The sequence below is a fragment of the Camelus dromedarius genome, chromosome 1, assembly GCF_036321535.1.
Source record: "Camelus dromedarius isolate mCamDro1 chromosome 1, mCamDro1.pat, whole genome shotgun sequence".
Lineage (NCBI taxonomy): Eukaryota > Metazoa > Chordata > Mammalia > Artiodactyla > Camelidae > Camelus > Camelus dromedarius.
The window spans coordinates 66,737,461-66,756,422 of record NC_087436.1 but is presented as its reverse complement, the minus strand read 5'-3'; the positions used below and the strand labels follow the sequence as shown (position 1 = coordinate 66,756,422).

Genomic DNA, 18,962 nt, shown 5'->3' with positions numbered 1-18,962 from the left:
AAGAAGTTGAATACCTTATCCAATATCATAAAACTAGCACAGAATAATGCCAGATTTACAAAGTTCTGTATGATTCCAAAACCAAGTCTCTTAAGCAGTATAGATTACCAACCTCATATTGCACTATTCAGTATATACTTGACAAGAAACATTTATTTATTAAAAAGGTATTAATTGATCACCTAGTACATGTCTATCTGTATTAATCAATGGGATACAGTAGAGGTTAAACAAACTGAGTTCGTGCCTTTATGGAGCTTACCTTTGTGTTGGAGAGGCAGAAACTAATTGAACAAATATATTTACAATATATTAAATGAAAAAAAGTAAAGTCAAGTTAGGAGATTAAGGATTGCTTCCATTGAGGGTTGGTGGTTTCTATTTTATTTAGAGAAAGACCTCTCTGATAAGGCTTGAATAAAGTGAAGGTGTGGGCCTTACAGACATCTGGGGGCAGTGTGTTGTAGAAAGAAAGATCTGCAAGGCGCGAATAGAACTTACATAGAACGTTCAAGAAACAGCAAGAAGATCATTGTTGCTTCAACGGAATGAATGAGAGGAGTCTGGTGAGAGTTTAACTTGAAGCTGTAGTACAAGGTTAGGTACAGTGTGAACTCTCTGGTCCCTATGAAGACCCCCTCTTAATCTGAGCTTTGGAGCCAAGATGTGACAGAATCTTGTTTCTGCGTTAACAGGATCAGTAAGGCCTCTGTGTTGAGTACAGATGGTAGGAGCCAGTGTTTAAATGGGAAGACAGTGAGAAGACTACTGTCACTGTTCACACCTCATTGTGGATTAGATCAGGGTAGTACTCTAACAAGATGAAGAGTAGTAGTTTAATTCTGTAGATATTTTGGAGGCAATCACAGTACAGCTTCTTGTGGATTAGCTGTGGAATGTGAGAAAGAGAGAGGAGTCAATGATAATTATAAATTATTTGTCCTGAGTACCTTGAGGAAAGGAATTGCCATTTATGGGGAAAGATTAGGAGGAGCAAGACTGGTTGGTAAGCAGTAGTTCCTCTGGGGACAAGTTGGTAAGCAGTAGTTCTGCTGGGGACAGGTTACATCTGTAAGCCTGTAAGTGTCCAACTGCAGACGCTGTCTATAAAATTGGATTCTGAGAAGTATGAATGAAAACGTTTGCACTATGGGCATGCTTAAATTTTACATCTGCCCTTTCACAAAAGGCAACAATTCTATGAACCATTATCAGTGATAAACCATGATGGAAATAAACAAATTTAAAACTGAAGTAGAAATGGAAGCCAGTTCATTAATCTGATATTTGTTTTTCATTATTAGGGCAGAGAGCAAGGTTTAATAAATAAACATAAAATATTTATTAGATATTTACAAGTGCTTATTCTGATAAAATCTAAATTCTACGCATCTGAAAAAGATTTACTGGCTCAAAGATGGACTGTTGGTAAATTAAACGTTACGTTTTGAAAGTCATTTTCATTATTAATAAAACAAAGCTGTCACATTGTTAATTCTTAGTTTCCTCTGTTCCTCTGCAAAGTCGACAGTCTCTTACTCCATAAGTAATTACCCACCTTCAGTAATGTCAGAGCAATTCTAATTTTTTTTTTAATTTGAGAAATGAACATCTAATTAAAAAGTTTATATCAGTGTAAACAGTGTGAAATAATAGAAGAATAGGGAAAGTTTGGAATTTCTACTTAATAGAAATATTTCCATGCTCCCATCTCAGGTAAGGTATAGAGGCTTTTGATTTATAGTCTTTTCTGAAATTAAGATTACATAATTTTATAACTGGTTTCCCTTAAAGTGTTAACCAATAAATAAGGACCATAATGGAATTAAAATATCTGAGTACCCTTCTGAGTTCTAACTGACCCATACTTGGTCCACCCTTCCCATTCCCCATCTTAATAAGCATTATCTATTTCTACTACAAGCACAAGATTCCATTTTCTGGTTGTCCATTAACCATTAATAATTGAATCGTGATGTTTGTTATCCCAGGTTTCCCTTGGAGTGAAATAAAAGTAATTTCAAGCAGCTGCAAGTGTTAATGTACTAAATGGAATACAACCCAAATAGAATGGCACAGTGAAATAACACTATGGATATATAAATATAAGCACAGACTTACTTTTAAATATTTACAAATTTTGTAAAATGTTTCTAAGAGAAACCCAGCGACAGTTATTTCCCAGTGAATTATGATGCTTCTAAATCAAAAGCTCCCTTTTACCCTTAAGTGGTACCACATATTTATTGATGTGCTAAATGGTTTCAGAAAAGCAGGTGGTATCAATGCAAATAAAATAATAAGGCCAGATTTAGCTGCAGCTCTTGTGGTGTGGCCTAGCTCAGTGTTTCTCAAAATACAATGTGCCTCTGAGGATATTGCTAAAATGCAGAATCTGTTTCAATAGATTGGACTGGGCACTGAGATTTTGCATTTCTAACAAGCTCCCAGATGATAGCGAGGCCACTGGTCAAGGGCTATGCTCTGAAAAGCAAGGCTTAGATTGACATTCCCCAAAGTTTGTTTCACCTAATTTTGAGATACCTTATGAGAAGGAACAGCTTTACCAGGAGTGGCATGTTCTCTCCTTTGTTAGATTTTGATGGACATGAGCACCAAAAAAAATCACTTAGTAAGGAAGCAAACGCAATTTTGTTTTATTGTGATAAGAAAAATCCGCATCATGATATCTGCCCTCTTAAATTTTTAAGTGTAAAGTACACAGTACAGTTTTGTTCACTGTAAGCACAGTGTTGTATAGCTGATCTCCAGAACTTTTGTCTTGCATAACTGAAATGTTATACCCAGTGAATAGCAATTCCTCCTTTCTCCCTCCCCTAAATGCTGGCAGCCACCATCATCTTCTGTTTCTGTGGGTTTGACTACTTTAGATGCCTCATATAAGTAGAATACAAGATTGCTTCACTATAGAACACTTCAGAATGCTTGACGGATATATAAGTAATGATCATAAGTAAGAATATATTATTTATTGAAAGCAGCTAAATCCCTATCAGATCTGCCATTAATACTTGAATGGTTTGGTATGGCATAGTCATGATTCTCAAGCTTATATGAACACAAAAAGATAAAATATTTGTGATATTTTAAAATAAAATATATAATTTAAAATAAATACTTCAAAATTACAAGCATCATAGTTTGGAGGGAAGGAAAACAGCTTTTGTAGTCAGGTGGACATGAGTTTGATTCCCGACTTTATTTGTTATACAACTTGAGCTAATCAACTCAAGTAATATATTGAATCTTTTTAAGCCTCACTTTTCTTTCTCTGAAAAGAGACTTTTGTAGTATCATCACTACTATAGAATTTTGATGACAATTGAAAATAACACCATGCCCTGTAAAAAGTGGGCAGTCAATAAATCAATAAACTGTTGCTCTTTTATGATTATCTATACCAAATGATGAAATATGAGGTTGGTGAATGCCATAAATAATGTGTTTCTATTACTACATAGTAACATAACATAACATAACATAACATAACATAACATAAAGTAATATAAAAAACTCTACTCCGTGATTAAAATCATGTTTTGACATGCTTTATGAGCTCTTTTTGTATTGATTTTTGATAATATGCTTTCAAAATTATTGGCAGATCTACTATTTGTCTGTACTTCAAGCTGGATAATGGAAATGATTTATACCATTTTATTGAATTTACAATGGTTAGAGTAAGCCACGTTAATTATTGCTATGTCATTTTTGCAGACTAGCAGGAACTGAGACAAAACATAAGCCAAACTAAATGTAATTATCATTAAAATGGCTCAAGTATGAGAAATCATCTAATCGGTCATGAATTGTCTTATTTTTATAAACAAAAGAAGATAATGCTTGTTTGCAAACATTCATTTTCATTGCTTTTCCCCCATTTTCTGAAATATGAGAGGTGTTTAGGTCCCTATCATATTTCTTAAATGTTTTTTGTTATTGACATTACAGCCTACACTGTCATGAATAATGAATCTGACTTTTAAAAGTAGGCGATGAAAGCTAAAAAATCTTACAGGACGAATACCAGGTGCCCATAGCCCTGAAAAGCCATCATTTTTTTTTCTTTCCAAACATATATTATTCAAAGTCAATAAGTTTTCTGGTCCATTCATTGTTTTTAAAGTATAAATCTTTTTTGTCTAAGTTTAGTAAATTTAGGTTGAATTTAAGAACAAATTTAACCAAGGAAGAAATATTTTAACAGAAATTTTATCCAACTCCTGTTCAGTAGACCTTAGGTGAACAGTAGTAAATAGTTACCACTGACCATAACTGTAAGAAGAGGATCTAAACAATTAGAAAATAGACAGAAAGGAGAAATTTTAGAAAAAAAGAGTGGAAGAAAATTGAAGGTTTTGTAAGTAGTAATGTAGGGAAGGTGCTGTAATCATAATGGGCTTGGGATAGAGCAGATAATGATGGAGGGAGATTAGGCCTTCGCCTTGATGGACAAGGCTTCTGTTCATGTGGTAGGAGCTGAGAGGTACCAGTGGGGGAAAGCTAAGACCATATCCCCTGTATATCTGCTGGAATTCAGTTCTTCCGTTTCTAGTGACACTGTGACAGCTCCCCCAGTGGATTTCTGTAAGTGAAAATCAGAGACAAAGAGCTTTTATAGGAAGGATTCCTGAAATCACAGGCTGATTCCAGAAAGCATAGGCCTTTTCCTGGTTTGATCAGGACTGGTGTTCAGCAAGTGTGTACTTTTTTGGCTCTATTAGCTGTACATTTATTGAAATGCTTCTATCCTATTTGATAAAAAGCTGAAGCCAGGGTTATCCACATAGCCTTTTTATATGCCTAACTCAGCTTTGTCTCTGAAGTATTTCTGAATTCTTGAAATCAGGCAGATGAAGAGGTGATGTCTGGTACAGCAGTATTTTCCAGTATTCCAGCAATATGGTGCTGTAACTTCAAACATGTAGGTCCCTGTCCAAAGCAGGTATCAAATATTTTGGCTGTCACCCTTGGGGAAGCATATTAGTTCTAAACTTTTAAAAGAAAAGCTTGAAATAGGCTTCAACAGTAAGAAAACCCTGAAATAGGCTTCAAGATGTGAGACTGGAACCAAATGGGCCCAAAGCAGAATTTTGTCTATTTAGCATTTGTCTGAGGTTCATTGAAATGAGTGCAGCAGTACCACTAAAATGAAGTAAAATTAGAAATCTATCTTAATTGTTGAACTTAGATTACAATCATACAAAGGAGAAAAAAAACATTCATAATCTTTTTTTTTCTCTTGTGCTGTCATGGCCATTTACAAATACAAATACAACCATAAGTCATTCTTTTTTTTTTTTTTAAACTAAGATATTATATTTCCAGTCAGTTTCAAAATCAGTATTCCTCAACTCATCTCCTGTCACTCCCTGAATTACAAAGCAAAATCCAGGCCTCTGGCCATGTTTGAACTTGATGAGCTCTTTCATGACAAGATGCCTTGGCACATGCTGCCTCTTCTTCCTGGAATATCTGTCACCTTTTATTATACCAGTGACCCTTTCAAGGTTCAGATCAAATGACATCTCCAATACATATTCCCTACATATGTGATGTTTTACCTAATGTAGGCGTAGCAAATAGATGACAAATGAATTATTTGAGACAAACTTTTTTTCTAACTTTTACAAAATTTAAAGAGGAGAGAAATGTTATCTGCCTTTGGAATATTACTTGTGACATTCCATTAAAAGAATAATGCTTCTAAAGTATTTTAAAAGAAGATAATTATCTGAGTGAGAAATTAGACTGACCTACCTTATTATACTAAATAGTGAGTTTTAAGTGATTTTTGGATTGAAAAATCCTTTTTCTTCCTATTATTTCTTTTTAACATGTAACTGTCTAATTTTCTGTATCTCTGTTTACATTTTGGGATAATGGTGTATGAATAAATATGCACGTTCTAATTCTGTGACCTGAATGAATCACTTTTCAAGTAAAATACAGATGCCCTTCTGGAGGATGCCATTAAGTTAATTACAGCACATTTCATAATTGTATAGGCCTTCTTTCCCTCTATAATATAAAAAAAATTACTAGATATATAAGATAGAATTTTGCTATCATAAGGTCTTTTTTTACTTCAAAATAGTTTAAATGGACACTAAAATTTTATGAAGTCTATACTTTTATTTTAGAATAAAAAGGCACATTTTAAAATATAGTGAAGTTAATGTGGAGTGATAAAACTAACAATCATGTTTTAAGTATTTCCTCATATAACAAAGATTTTTGGTCTCGTATTTTTCATAAGGGATAAAATATGATCTGTTTTCTTGGTCCTCTTACAGCTAGCAAGGAAGTTAACCCACAGATACAAAGTCAATAAGGTTTATAGAATAATAATACATAGCAAATTCTAAGTGGTAGGCATTATTCTAAGTGACCTGGATAACTCTATGACTTGGCAGATACTCACAACAAATTAGTATACAGAGATAAGAATTGATTTGCCCATGATCACATGATAGTAAATGATTGATCTAGGATACAAAGCCAAGCCATGTGGCTCCAGTTTGTCCAGCTGTACTTCTGTCTCAGACGTGAAAAGAATAGGGCCTCGTCCATCAGAAGTGATGATTGCAAGAGAAATTTCCAGACAGCAAGAGAAAATAGAACAGGGTTTTGAAGAATGAAAACAATTGGATTGATAGAGACTGTGTGTGGCAGAGAGGGAAAAGAGAGGTAGCCATAAGTAAAGGAGTTATAAGAACATAGAAGTAAAGTTGAGAAAATGCAACATCTGTTCAAAGGATCTTAAACAGAGCACTTAGACTGGATAGTTTTTATTTAGAACTGTGAGAAAGAGGAATGTGCTGGCATGTTTGCAGTGCTTTGCTAAATATTACTTGGCACTTTATATCGTTATCTCTATAAAAATAAAATTCATCCTAAACTCATTTTCTACATAAATTGATTTTGATGTTGAAAATTCTGTATTTTTTGTACCTTAAGTGTCAATCTTTATCATTTTCATGATACTTTCCTCTCACTGACTCCACTCAGTATATACTAAGATACTAAGACATCATCATGTCAGGAATTTACTTGCAACTCATTAAGAGGACATTTTTTTAAATGACTGTGTATAATTTGGACAATAATAAAAACTTCCAGGTAAACTTTTCCTAGACAAGAATGCTCTATCAAAAAGCAGCAGTTTATACTACTGTTTTCTTTTCAGGTAAACCAGTGATGATAGTGACAGAGTATATGGAAAATGGCTCTTTAGATACATTTTTAAAGGTAAGATTTGAGATAGATGTAAGTTTTCAAAGTGCTATTCATATATTGGCAATAATATTGAAATTAAAATCCAGCTACCTTAAAGATAGAGTTTTAAATAGAAATATCTAGAGTCAGGATAATTATACTGCAAAAATTAACTTTGGTTTGAAAGTTGTCCACTTCAAAAAACTTGTACAAATCCAAATTACGGGTTTCTACAATTTTATTTACGTGTATGTTAATTTGCCCAAAGTAAATAAAAGAGGAAAGGAGGCAGGAAAGGAAAAAAAGAGAAGATTTTACAAGTACTTAACTCTCTCAAAGTATATGATATCAGGCAGAGCAAGGAAAAATGTCTAGAGAGTCCATGAAAATCATCTGTATTAATGAAAGTGTCAAATAGATTCATACCTCACCTGAGGGCCAGCCACGCCTTGTACCAGGTATTATATAATAGTAGACAATAGTCAATGTCAGATCTTCCAGATTTTAGGAAGAGTTTGTTTTTAATATGCAGGTCTCCAAATTTTAAATGTTGGTAACTCATTTTATTAGTAAATAGCATGTGTTAGACAATGTAACCTGGGCCTGATTAAACTGTAGTCAGGTGGCTTTTCTCCTTCAATGTAGCATCTATTGCTCTGGATGAGAAAAGTGATGGTTGGCAGCTTAATGGTGATTGTAAGAGGGGCCTGTGCGTTGACTATGACAGGTGTCCACTGGCAAGGCAAGCTTCCCTTCCAATCTCTATCCTCTACCAGATTCTACTGCCAAATTTCTTACAGATGAATTCTTCAGTCTCTTATGGTCGTATCATTCTTTTATTTCAAAATAAGCATCATTTGGGCCTAATTCTGTGTGTCTGCAGTAAGTCCAGTGCCCTTGACAAAGACAGCAGGTTTCCAAGAAATGCTAACATTATCCTGGTCATTGCTTGGTCCCCCTCCCCCTGACCTTCCACCTGCTGCTGCAGAATCTCCCTCCTTTCATCCGGCGACTTTGTCTGTCACCAGTATGCCTATCCAGCTAGCTTCTTTTAAATGACTTCAAAAATGCACAGTGTTAACCCAAGACAGGCATAAGGCTGGAGTGATGAACACACTGCGCTGATGACTGAGAAGAAAAGAATTACAATGTGGAAAAGAGCAACTGAATGATATTTTGGACGGGGCTTTCAAAGCCGTTATCTGCTTTGACCAAGCAGGGGACTGATATGCATTACCAGGTTAACTAGATACTGCTGAACTTTTCCTATTCTCTTCTGATAGAAATTGCATGTGAATGTGGTGAGAGTGGGCATTAATTTGGGGATTGAAGGAAGATCCTTAAGTATTTTTCCCCAGTGATTGCTGTTGCAGAACTAGTATTTCTGTGTCATCTTCACAGAAAAACGATGGGCAGTTCACTGTGATCCAGCTAGTCGGCATGCTGCGAGGCATCGCTGCGGGAATGAAGTACCTCTCCGACATGGGCTACGTGCATAGAGACCTTGCTGCCAGAAACATCTTAATCAACAGTAACCTTGTGTGCAAAGTGTCTGACTTTGGGCTTTCCAGGGTGCTGGAAGATGATCCCGAGGCAGCCTACACCACAAGGGTAAGATCTAACAGAATGCATTTCTGAAATACTAGACTACTAGACTAGGGGCGTTTAATATTTAAAGATTTTAAAGGAAAGAGCGAAAAAAAAAAAGAAGCAAAATTCCTCCAACTTAGGAAGAAAGAGAGAAGGGGGAGGGTGGATTAAAAAATCCAGCCAATTCTCCTTTCCTTATCAGAAAATTCAAATATTAAACTCAGATAAGCCAAGTAATCACATTATGAGTTTTAATAGTTCATATTTTTCCTACAGATACTGAAAATAAAAGGTTTGAGTTTAGAGTGGATACAACATGTAAAAATCATAAAAAGAATTAAATGTAAAAGGAAAAATTAAAGTGAGACTCTCCTACCTTAAACGGGGTGGGAAGGGATAAAATGGGAGTTCAAAATTTGCAGATACTAACTACTATATATAAAATAGATAAATAACAATTTTCTTCTGTAGAGCACAGGCAACTATATTCAATATCTTGTATAACCTATAATGAAAACGAGTATGAAAAGGAATTATGTATGTCTATGTATGACTGAAATATGCTATATACCAGAAATTGACACAATATTGTAAACTGACTATACTTCAATAAAAAAAATTTTTTTAAATAAAAAGTATTTGTGGGAAAAAAGCAAAAAATATATACATATATTAATGTATATAAGTATATATTTATTCATATTGTATGTGACTATATAATATATAATCATACTATATATGAATATATTAACATGTGTAGCATTTTTGAATAGCCTAAACTCGGCACCACAGTTTCTTTACTTGTAAAACAAATATGGAAATATCTAAATCTACCTTTTTTTAACTATTCACACAGTAGGGAATAAAAGAGCTATTCCTTCAAAAAGTTTTGATTTACTAGAGGTATTTTAATGCCTAATTACTTCTCTTTTATACCATGTAAACTGTTAAGCCCATATCTATGAAAAATTGGTCACTAATCCATATTGTCATAATTGGCATAAATCAGCATCCTTTTCCAGCGAAGTAATTGCTTCCTGAATTGATGTTATATAATCAACAGTTTTTTGTTTTTTTTTTTCCCTGTGGAAAACTGTGGTATTGGTGCAACAGAATTTTTCTGGGAAGTTTATGCATTGTACTTCTTGAGTTTTAATCCTTTTTTATAAACTAGATTTGTTTAATTCTAAATCTTTTCGATATCCTCAATGCTTAAACTGTTCCCTGTGAAGACAAGAATTTGTCATTGTATCTTTTCAGTGTACAATGTGGCTAACTTTATTTCAATACAGAATACTTTAGTCCTCTTTTATTCTTATGATAGATGGTATATATTTTCTTATTTAATTCAACATTTTAAAATTACTCCTACTCATACTCTAATAGTAAACCCTATTCATAGATTATAAGGCTGTCTTTTTATCATTATTGCAGTGTGACACATGAAGAGTTAAAGATTATACTATGCTAAAGATCAAGAGTGACTTACCTAAGCAAACAAAGCCTTCAAAGGGTCAGCTTAATAAATCAATAAATTAATTGTTGGGATGCCCCTCTTCTTCTGGACCTAATTATTGTCATTATTTGCATTAAATGAAACCTCAATTAGGAATTCTCCAGGAAATAGAGTCACACTTAATAAGCTTGGCCTAAGCAAGGCTGAGGTTATTGAAAAAGCCATTCCCAGTATGATTGGTTGGTGTCTTAGTTAAATGCATAAAGTAAATTTGTCAAGGTCTGTGTCAGTGTGTCATTGCTAGTGGAGAGAAAGGTGGAGGGGAGCCAGAGATCCTGAGACCCTCAAGATTTACTCCCTTGAAATGGGGCATGGTGGCACTTTGTGGAAAATCTCTCTATTGAGAGATGAAATGATAAGGGAACTTCAGGTAATATTGATACACAACATGATGGTCAGAGGACCAAGAGAAAATTTCTAGGCTGAAATTTAAAGTAATCAACAAATTACCATTTCAAGCAGAATAGTAATAATATGTCATAGACTATCATGTTGCTACATAGCTGAACCTAATGATGTGATCTTGCCTATGAATATTTAATTAACAAAAGTATGTTTCAGAAAAGTTTTCTTAAAGTGATGTTACCATATTTCTAAGGAGCAAATAATTCAAACTTAGTATAAATATTTCAAATTAACTTCAAGTCACAGAACAATTTCAAGCATTACATGAAACTGCTGTTTCTTCATAAGTCTTGAAACTTTGGTTTATATAGAGCAGTTTAAGTCCCATTTTTTTCTAATATGTGAATTAAATTGTTCTCTTCCCACAAAGTAGGAAGGCATATGTTAGTCTTTTTATAAAAAATATTCAAAACCCATGTTTCTCTCTCCCTCTCTCTTTCTGTCTCTCTCTCCTTTAATGAATTTTACTTATAAATGAAATGTTTGGTTGCCTGGATTTGCCTGCTTTTAAAAATTAGGAAAAAGAAGTTAACCCTGAAATGGCCAGGATAGAAAAGTGTTTAATTTGTGAACTAAGAAAAAACTTACCAAATCTTTTTTTTTAACCATGTAAAAACCCCAAACTTGGTAATGTTGTAAATTTTCCCCATAATTTAATTTTAATAATTTTCAATGTGGTTGAAATAAATGAGATACCTACCTCTTAGGTTAAAAAAAAAACAGTTTGACCAAACAAACACAAAGATACGACAATGGCAAATTAGGGAAATCAAGTCTAAAAGAAATTGTGCAATGTCAGGAGAAATTACTAAATATTCAATATATCTGGTTTTCATGCTTATCTTATTAACTTTTAAACTTCTCAGGGTTGCATCCAGCAATCAAAGCTTTCTTTTTACAATCCTTATATTGAAGGGAAAAGAAAGCACCCTGGGAATTTGAGTCCTTTACTTTTGAAGAAAGTCATGAAAGTTTACCTTCTTGATTTGCTTGACTGCCTGCTTTCCCCACTTAGAGCTGCCATCCTGATACTGTAATTGAGATGTGGGTCTTGAATGTGTTCCAGTAGTCAAACAGAATTTAAACCAGAAACCTTCCAGACAGCCAATTAGTAGTCAGTCTACAAGTGCTTATGGGCTGAGATATGTGAAAAGAGACTGCACGCTGTCAAACAGATTCACTTAAAAATGCTACATCTCTTTCTAGATCTTTTCAGCGAGGCAGCAGTATCCCTAGATACATTTGAAGTGTGTGGGTGAGAATTTTTTTTATTCTCTTTTCAATTTTAGGGAGGCAAAATTCCAATCAGATGGACTGCCCCAGAAGCTATAGCTTTCCGAAAGTTTACCTCTGCTAGTGATGTCTGGAGCTATGGAATTGTCATGTGGGAGGTTGTGTCTTATGGAGAGAGACCCTACTGGGAGATGACCAATCAAGATGTAAGTATGCAACAACTCCCCCTCAAGTTTGAAATGAAATACTTTGCTCTCTGAGTCAGGAGACATTTTATATATATATATATATGTATTTCTAAAAGTGATAGTTGCTTAAAAAGATGAAATACTCTTTGCTTACCCTCTGATCCATTTTGTTGTTGTTAAAATACCCTTCACGCAGAAGCTCAAAATGAGTTAGTACAAAGGAAAGCAAGTTACTGTTATATAAAAGCTTTGTCCCTTGCCAGACAGATCTAGCTGTACTGCGGTAATGTTTCACTCATTGTATGTCAGTATCATTTTCAAAAATGAAGAAAGAGCCTTCAAAGAATGAATACTGACAGGCAAGTTTTTATGACATGCATTTGATAAAGGGAGCTAATCCTCCAAACCAAAAGGATGAATGATATTGATTTAATAGTGGATGCTCTTAGGGGATAAAAAAAAATCTCTGTTTCTTTACATTAAAAAATGTAGGAAGAGTTGCATTGCCTATTTCATTTAGGGAAAAAACAGATTTTTTTCCCACATGGATAAATAATTCAAGCTTAGAATAATAGAATCCTGGAATTAAAAGAACCATGAAAGAAACCTCTATTCAAGTTCACAATGATGCCTGACTACATGGCTCTTTGGGCTTTGCTTTTGTAATTTTTCCATTGTTACTATTCAGTACAGCCCTTTCCATTTTGGATCACACTGAAATTTGATGTTTTTTCTTCAAAAAAAAAAAAAAACAATTATGAAAGCTAACATTTATTGATCCCTTACTATATGCCATACACTCTTTTAAGTGATTTACCTCCTGGTAGCTCATTAATTCTTTATAAAACCAGTATATTGAACAGTCTTATCTCAATATCATGCTGATTTAAAGCATTTCTTTTTTCTCCAATTACTTCTTTCACCCATGCTCTGTAAAATTTCCCTCTCCCATGCCTTCAGGGGTTATTAGACAGGTATACAGCTCTCTGACTGCACTTTGTTGAATCACCAGTACCATGCCACTAATTAAGGCTCACTTTCAGATATAAAAATTCAAATCCAGTCTAAATAAGATTCAATCTTATATCCACTTCAAAGTGTTTTCCACAACTGCAGGGCCAGCCTGACACTAGGTAGCAAGATCGGGAAGGAAGAATTGTCAGATTTTTGCTCTCCTCTCTGCAAGTTAAAAAGGAGGAGGTACTCCAAGTCTCAGAGTTCCTCTCACTCGCCACCTGCTCCCCACCTCACAGTACCTTACACATGTCTGCTTCCCCCCAGGAAAGCACAATCCTGTTGGACCTTCTACCAGTGTTCCCGCTCTTAGAGACTATTGTGGGTGCCTTAGCCAGCCCGCCTTCTTCAAATTTTCCCAGATGAGAAGCCAGGGTCACACTGGATTTCCCAAGAAATATTTCATAGCCTTCTTCTCGGATAGCGATAGTCAAGGTAGGCTGATGGACTCCTGCCTCTCAACAAGCATACAGCAAGGCAGTGAACCTCCCCTTCTTTTAGTTATCTAAAATCGAAAATGGGTTTTCCCTGTGCCCTACTCGCTTGGCTTAGTGAAGGGATGCTGACTTGTGTTTCTCTAAATTTGAGAGAATATAGGATCTATTGTCTTCAACTTTACAAGTTTAGGGACAGGACTATAGCTATAGTATTGAACTCTTGTTATAGATTTAACAACCCGTCAGAGAGATACTGTTATTCCCATTTTGCAATTAAGAAACTGAGCCCTAAGAGGTTAAGTGACTTTCTTAAGGCCAAAAAATAATCAAAGTTATACCAGGAATTTCACACTGGTTCTCCAAAATTTTTACACCTAACCACGACACAGTCTCCAGTTGAATCAATGTCTCTGTCCTCCCTTTCATTTCCAACCAGCGATCCTAGATCAGCCTTCTAAGTGAATATAAAATATTCAGTTCAATATATAATGATTACTCTGGATTGATCTAGTCTAGACCAAGACCAGACTTATTTGCTACTTTCTGCTCTCCAGATAAATGCCAAGTGCTAACTTGAGATACATGGTTTGGCTTCTCACTTTCCAATGTCACATTTTCCTCTAGTGTTTGTGAAAGTATTGTATTCCATCATGCCAGCAAGCCTCCTCCCTTCAACTCAAGGATAGCATTTGTCCGTTATTTGCCTGGTGTTATAACTCCTTCTCACACTTGAGATATTTTGAATTCTGATTCTGTCACTCAGAATTCTTAGTCCTTCCCAACTATGTGTGTAGCATTGTTATCCACATTATTGACGGTTTTGCTTGATATAGCTGTATCTGTCACAAATAAAATAATAGATCAAAGTAGAACATGATGCCAGGTAAATGAATGCTCATAAGTATCTCTGCTATCTTGTGCTTGCTCATGCTTCTGGGGATTGGCTGATCTTTGCCAGTACACCTTGGCTCTGCTCCAAGTGGCCCGTATCTTTGTTCAGAGACCAGCAGGCTAGCCAAGCTATGAGCTCATTTACCCCGTGGCTGAAGGGTGAGAATGAGCCCAATTGCACTTCAGCCAGCAGCTTTCCACTGTCCAATCCATTAATCAGAGAAGCAGTCCAATCACACTGCTTGTTATGAATAGACAATATAAAGCTGCAGGGAAAAGGACAGCGAAACAAGGTGTGAAGGATTGGGAACAAATTTTTTTTTTCTGATTTCAGCCATTTGAGTCTTGATACTCTTTCAGATAACTTTATTTCAGGCTATTTAGAAACATACAAGGGAGTGCTGATATAATATTTTCAGGACCTTATAAAAATAAAAACTAATATTTTGGCTTTGGCTGGGTTTTCCAAAAATCTAAATGAAGTTTACAGAAAATGATTATACAATTAAAGATCTTTCTAAAATGTCAGCCTTTATTAGTTTCTAATACATGCTTTACATTTTCTCAGCAAGTTCGCTATCATTTGTGGCATTTAGTTTCTAGATATGCCGTTAGGTTTGATATGCCTCAATTTCTATCTACATAAGTATCCAACAATATAACAGATCTACTGCATTTGAAAATTGTGATTACTGAATATCTCTTTTGGAAAAAAGATTCTCGGACAGCAAAGCAGAAATACTGATTTGGCAGTTTTGAATGATGTATTGCATCATCTCTACATGCCAGATACTGTCTGAATCTAAAAGGGCTTGGTCACCACAAAAAATGTTACATTGCTAAGACATGCAGAATAATCTAAGTCCCTCAGAGGAGACCTTCCGCTGTGTAAAGGGGACAGAATGCTGCAGTAGGTTTCTTTTGATTTAGGATTGCCTCTGTCATCACAGAGAAAAACCGTAACAACACATAATGAAAATAAACTAAAATGACTAAGATGATTTTAGGTAAATATCAGACCATGAACTCTGATTCAGGCTTGGGAAAACTAAGATAATATCCTATAGTCAGTAGAAACTTCTTTATTGATAGCAAACATTTTAAATGTCAACATTTTTCAGAACTTAAAAAACAAATAAGAGATTTTCATTGCATTGCATTTTTATATTTAGTGAGTCTTTCTCATGTATTTATTCAGAAATGTATGAATACATAGTGTATACTAAGCACATAAATTGCAAAATGTTTTAAAAACTTATCTAAGTAATCCGTTTTTAATTTTTTTTTAGGAAGTCAGTTTTCTATTACCATTTATGTTGGCCTTGATCTTACCTTTATAGCAGCAAAAATATTTGACTCCAAAAGGATGTCAGACCACTTTGTACTGGGTGTGCTTTCTTCCTCTTTCTATTCTTTGTTTCAGTTTCTGATGGGATAGAATGATATGTGTGTGTGTGTGTGTGTGTGTATAATATTGCTGGAATTTTTAATAGTAGAACAAAAAAATATGGTAACATATAACATGTTGTAATTAAAGTATGAGGAATTTAGTTCTCATTCAAATACTACCAATTTCCAAGATTTGACATTGAGCAAATTATTCTTAATCTCAGTGTAATAATGTCTAAATTGAGTTAACATGGAGGGAGTATTTATATCAGATAAATGAGAAAATATTATAAATCTGTTTTCCCCACAAGAAGAGCCAATTGTTAAATATTTACCATCACATCACTACGTATGTGATACTCTCACATCCATCCTTCACTGTGAAGTGGATGTTCTAGTTGCGTGATAAACTAGGTGGGATTATGTGTTTGAGTCTCACACATTCTAACCTTGTAATGCTGTCTGGGCTCCCTGGGTGGCAAAAGTAAACCACACCCAGAATAGGTATATGTACCTGAAAGATAAAATTCACTGACCCTTACATGATGGAAGGGACCCAACAGAGTCACTACTCAGTGAATAGTGCCATAGTAGGTGCTCAGTGTTGGGTTTCAGGTGTTGAAAGGAGAGGCAGCATCCTTTAAATTACATTCAGACTATTGATTTACATGCGATGCCAAGAAAATGCATAGCTTATGATCTTTCAGATGTAGAAATCTGAAATAGTGCCAGATTGTAAGAATTCTGGTTTTATTTTTTTCTCTTTGTTCATCTCAACCACTTAGATTAATAAATGTAATAGTAATAGTAAGATAAATTGAGATTATGAATCATTTGGTCATATATTAAAAATTATATGGTAAAATGAACAGTCTAAATTGCACTTTCGTAAAATTCCAGTATTTCACAAACCACCAGGGTACTAACACCATTCATTTCTCCCCAGAGCTATGAAAGGAACAATAGGTAAAAATGAAAAAAAAAAAATCACTTCAAAATGTCTAAATAGAAAATTTGAAGTGATAGCTCTGAATCTATTTTACATATAAATTCTAAAGATGAATTTAGAATTAAATTCATTGACCTAATTACTGGGCCAAGTTTGTAATTAACTTAGAAACCGAGTATTATGTTTACATATAAAAATTTACCTGAAAATAAAGCTGTTAAGTAATATATTCTGGAAATAATTTCTCAGATCAAATAATTTATTAATTCCTTCAAAACTAAGAAATTGGTTTATTTTATTCATTTCATAGTCACATATGAAACTAGCTGCTCAGGGAAAGAAAGATAATATTTTTAAAAAATAGGTGCTAAAGAAAAAAGGTAGAACTGATTGGTTTCAGCTTTGAGGAAAAGCACGGTATGAAATATAATAAGTAAATAAGAATGACTTTACGTAAATAAGAATGACTGTTTTCACTGCATAGGGAAATATTTGATGATAGAAACTAAGACATTTAATTTTGGTACATATATGTTACTAAAGAGAATAACCACTGCCTTTATCAACAGTGAACAGTCTTATAATAAGCAAATTAATAAATAAATGAACTTCAAATTATATATGAGTGCAAATGGTACTTTTTATTTTTACCATTTATTTATTTGAGCACCAGTGATAATAAATAATTCTCAAAATTGATTTAGCATTTTTGGTAAATTTTTATTACTATCTATTTCTTATTTATTCGTTGTCTTATTTTATTTCTCAATATGCATGAGATTTTAATATATTAGACATGTGAACCATAAGTTACAGTTTTTGTAATATTTTCTACTAGGGTTTGTCTTTTAACTTTTTGTATGTTTTTGAGTTAACTAAGGTGGTAGATGACTCTCAGGTGTTTTGCTCATAGTTATTCAATTTTTAACCTGACCATTTATTTTTAGAGTCCTTGAGTATCTTGTATTTCTCTGCCTAAATTTAACTATTGGTGTTTCTCAGGAATCTTTATTTTATGCCCTTCCTGGGTAGATATAAACTACACCCAACTTCAAGCTGTGACCAAGTGCTGATGACCCTCACATTTATAATATCAGCCCAAATACCTCCTGTACTCTAGCCAGATTCCTGCAAATTGCCATCTGTAGTCCCTTTATTCACCTCAAATAAAACAAGCCCCAAATTACAGCTGTCGACATTTCCTACCCCCATAAATGTGCTTACCTAAAATTAAGAGCAGTAGCCATCCAGTGTGAAAGGCTTGAACTTGTTTTATCTCAGATACTTTCTCTACACCCTCCTCTACCCAGATGTTATAAATGTCTCTTAAATCTGCCATTTCGTCTTCTCTCCATCTGCCAGAGCTTTTGTTCAGATGCCATTTCCTTTATCATTAAAAGACTGGTTTCCCTACAGTCTTTCAAACTTATCTTTGTAAAATTTCTATTCTAATCATCATATTTTTTTCCATTTCTCAAATCAAATCTGAAGTGTTTGTTGAAAAATATAATTAAACTTAACCGTTAAGAAAATAATTCCAATCGGATTTTGAGAAATGTGCTCATTATTATTGGTCTTTGGTTATCACTTAACTATCTGAATTTTAATAGTTGAATAAACCCTGTATTATTATGTTCAGTAGCATAAACAAATCTCTTCTGGAGTTAGGCATTTTTATGGCAGCAGCAACATTACAAATGTTTTTGATAAAACAATCTCACAATTAGACTGATACTCACATGTGTGGTTACATTTAAAATCAATGACGTTTGTAAAGCCTGTGCTACTAAACAGTTATTCCAAATTCCTGACAGAAAACAGTAGATGATTATAAACAGCCAGACCTTGACATTATTAAATGATACATGAGACAGACATGCTAATCTAGCCTTTGACTTATCCATCATTTACCATCCAGAAGTCTCTTTTGAAGTGAAATTATAATTGTCTTACTTTAAAAAATGTGATTCTACACATAATTTTTCATTAAAAAGACATTACCTTTTCAGAGAAATCACTAGAAAAGTTCATCTCTATTTGACTCCAGGTTGCAAGGATAAATAAAGCATGAACTGTTTATTTGGATGTCAGTTAATTTTCCAAATCACCCT

The 18,962-nt window shown here is 34.2% G+C and overlaps 1 protein-coding gene across 4 annotated transcripts in view; it reads left to right on the top strand.

Moving 5' to 3' along the window:
• The window catches only part of EPHA5 (EPH receptor A5), a 309,727-nt gene that overhangs the window by 277,302 nt on the left and 13,463 nt on the right, over positions 1-18,962 (top strand). For all 4 annotated transcript variants that reach the window (XM_031469750.2, XM_031469727.2, XM_031469736.2 and 1 more), the window contains 3 exons: positions 7,211-7,272; positions 8,641-8,850; positions 12,040-12,189. In XM_031469750.2, the coding sequence (XP_031325610.1) occupies positions 7,211-7,272; positions 8,641-8,850; positions 12,040-12,189 (422 nt within the window). The remainder of the gene's footprint in view (positions 1-7,210; positions 7,273-8,640; positions 8,851-12,039; positions 12,190-18,962) is intronic.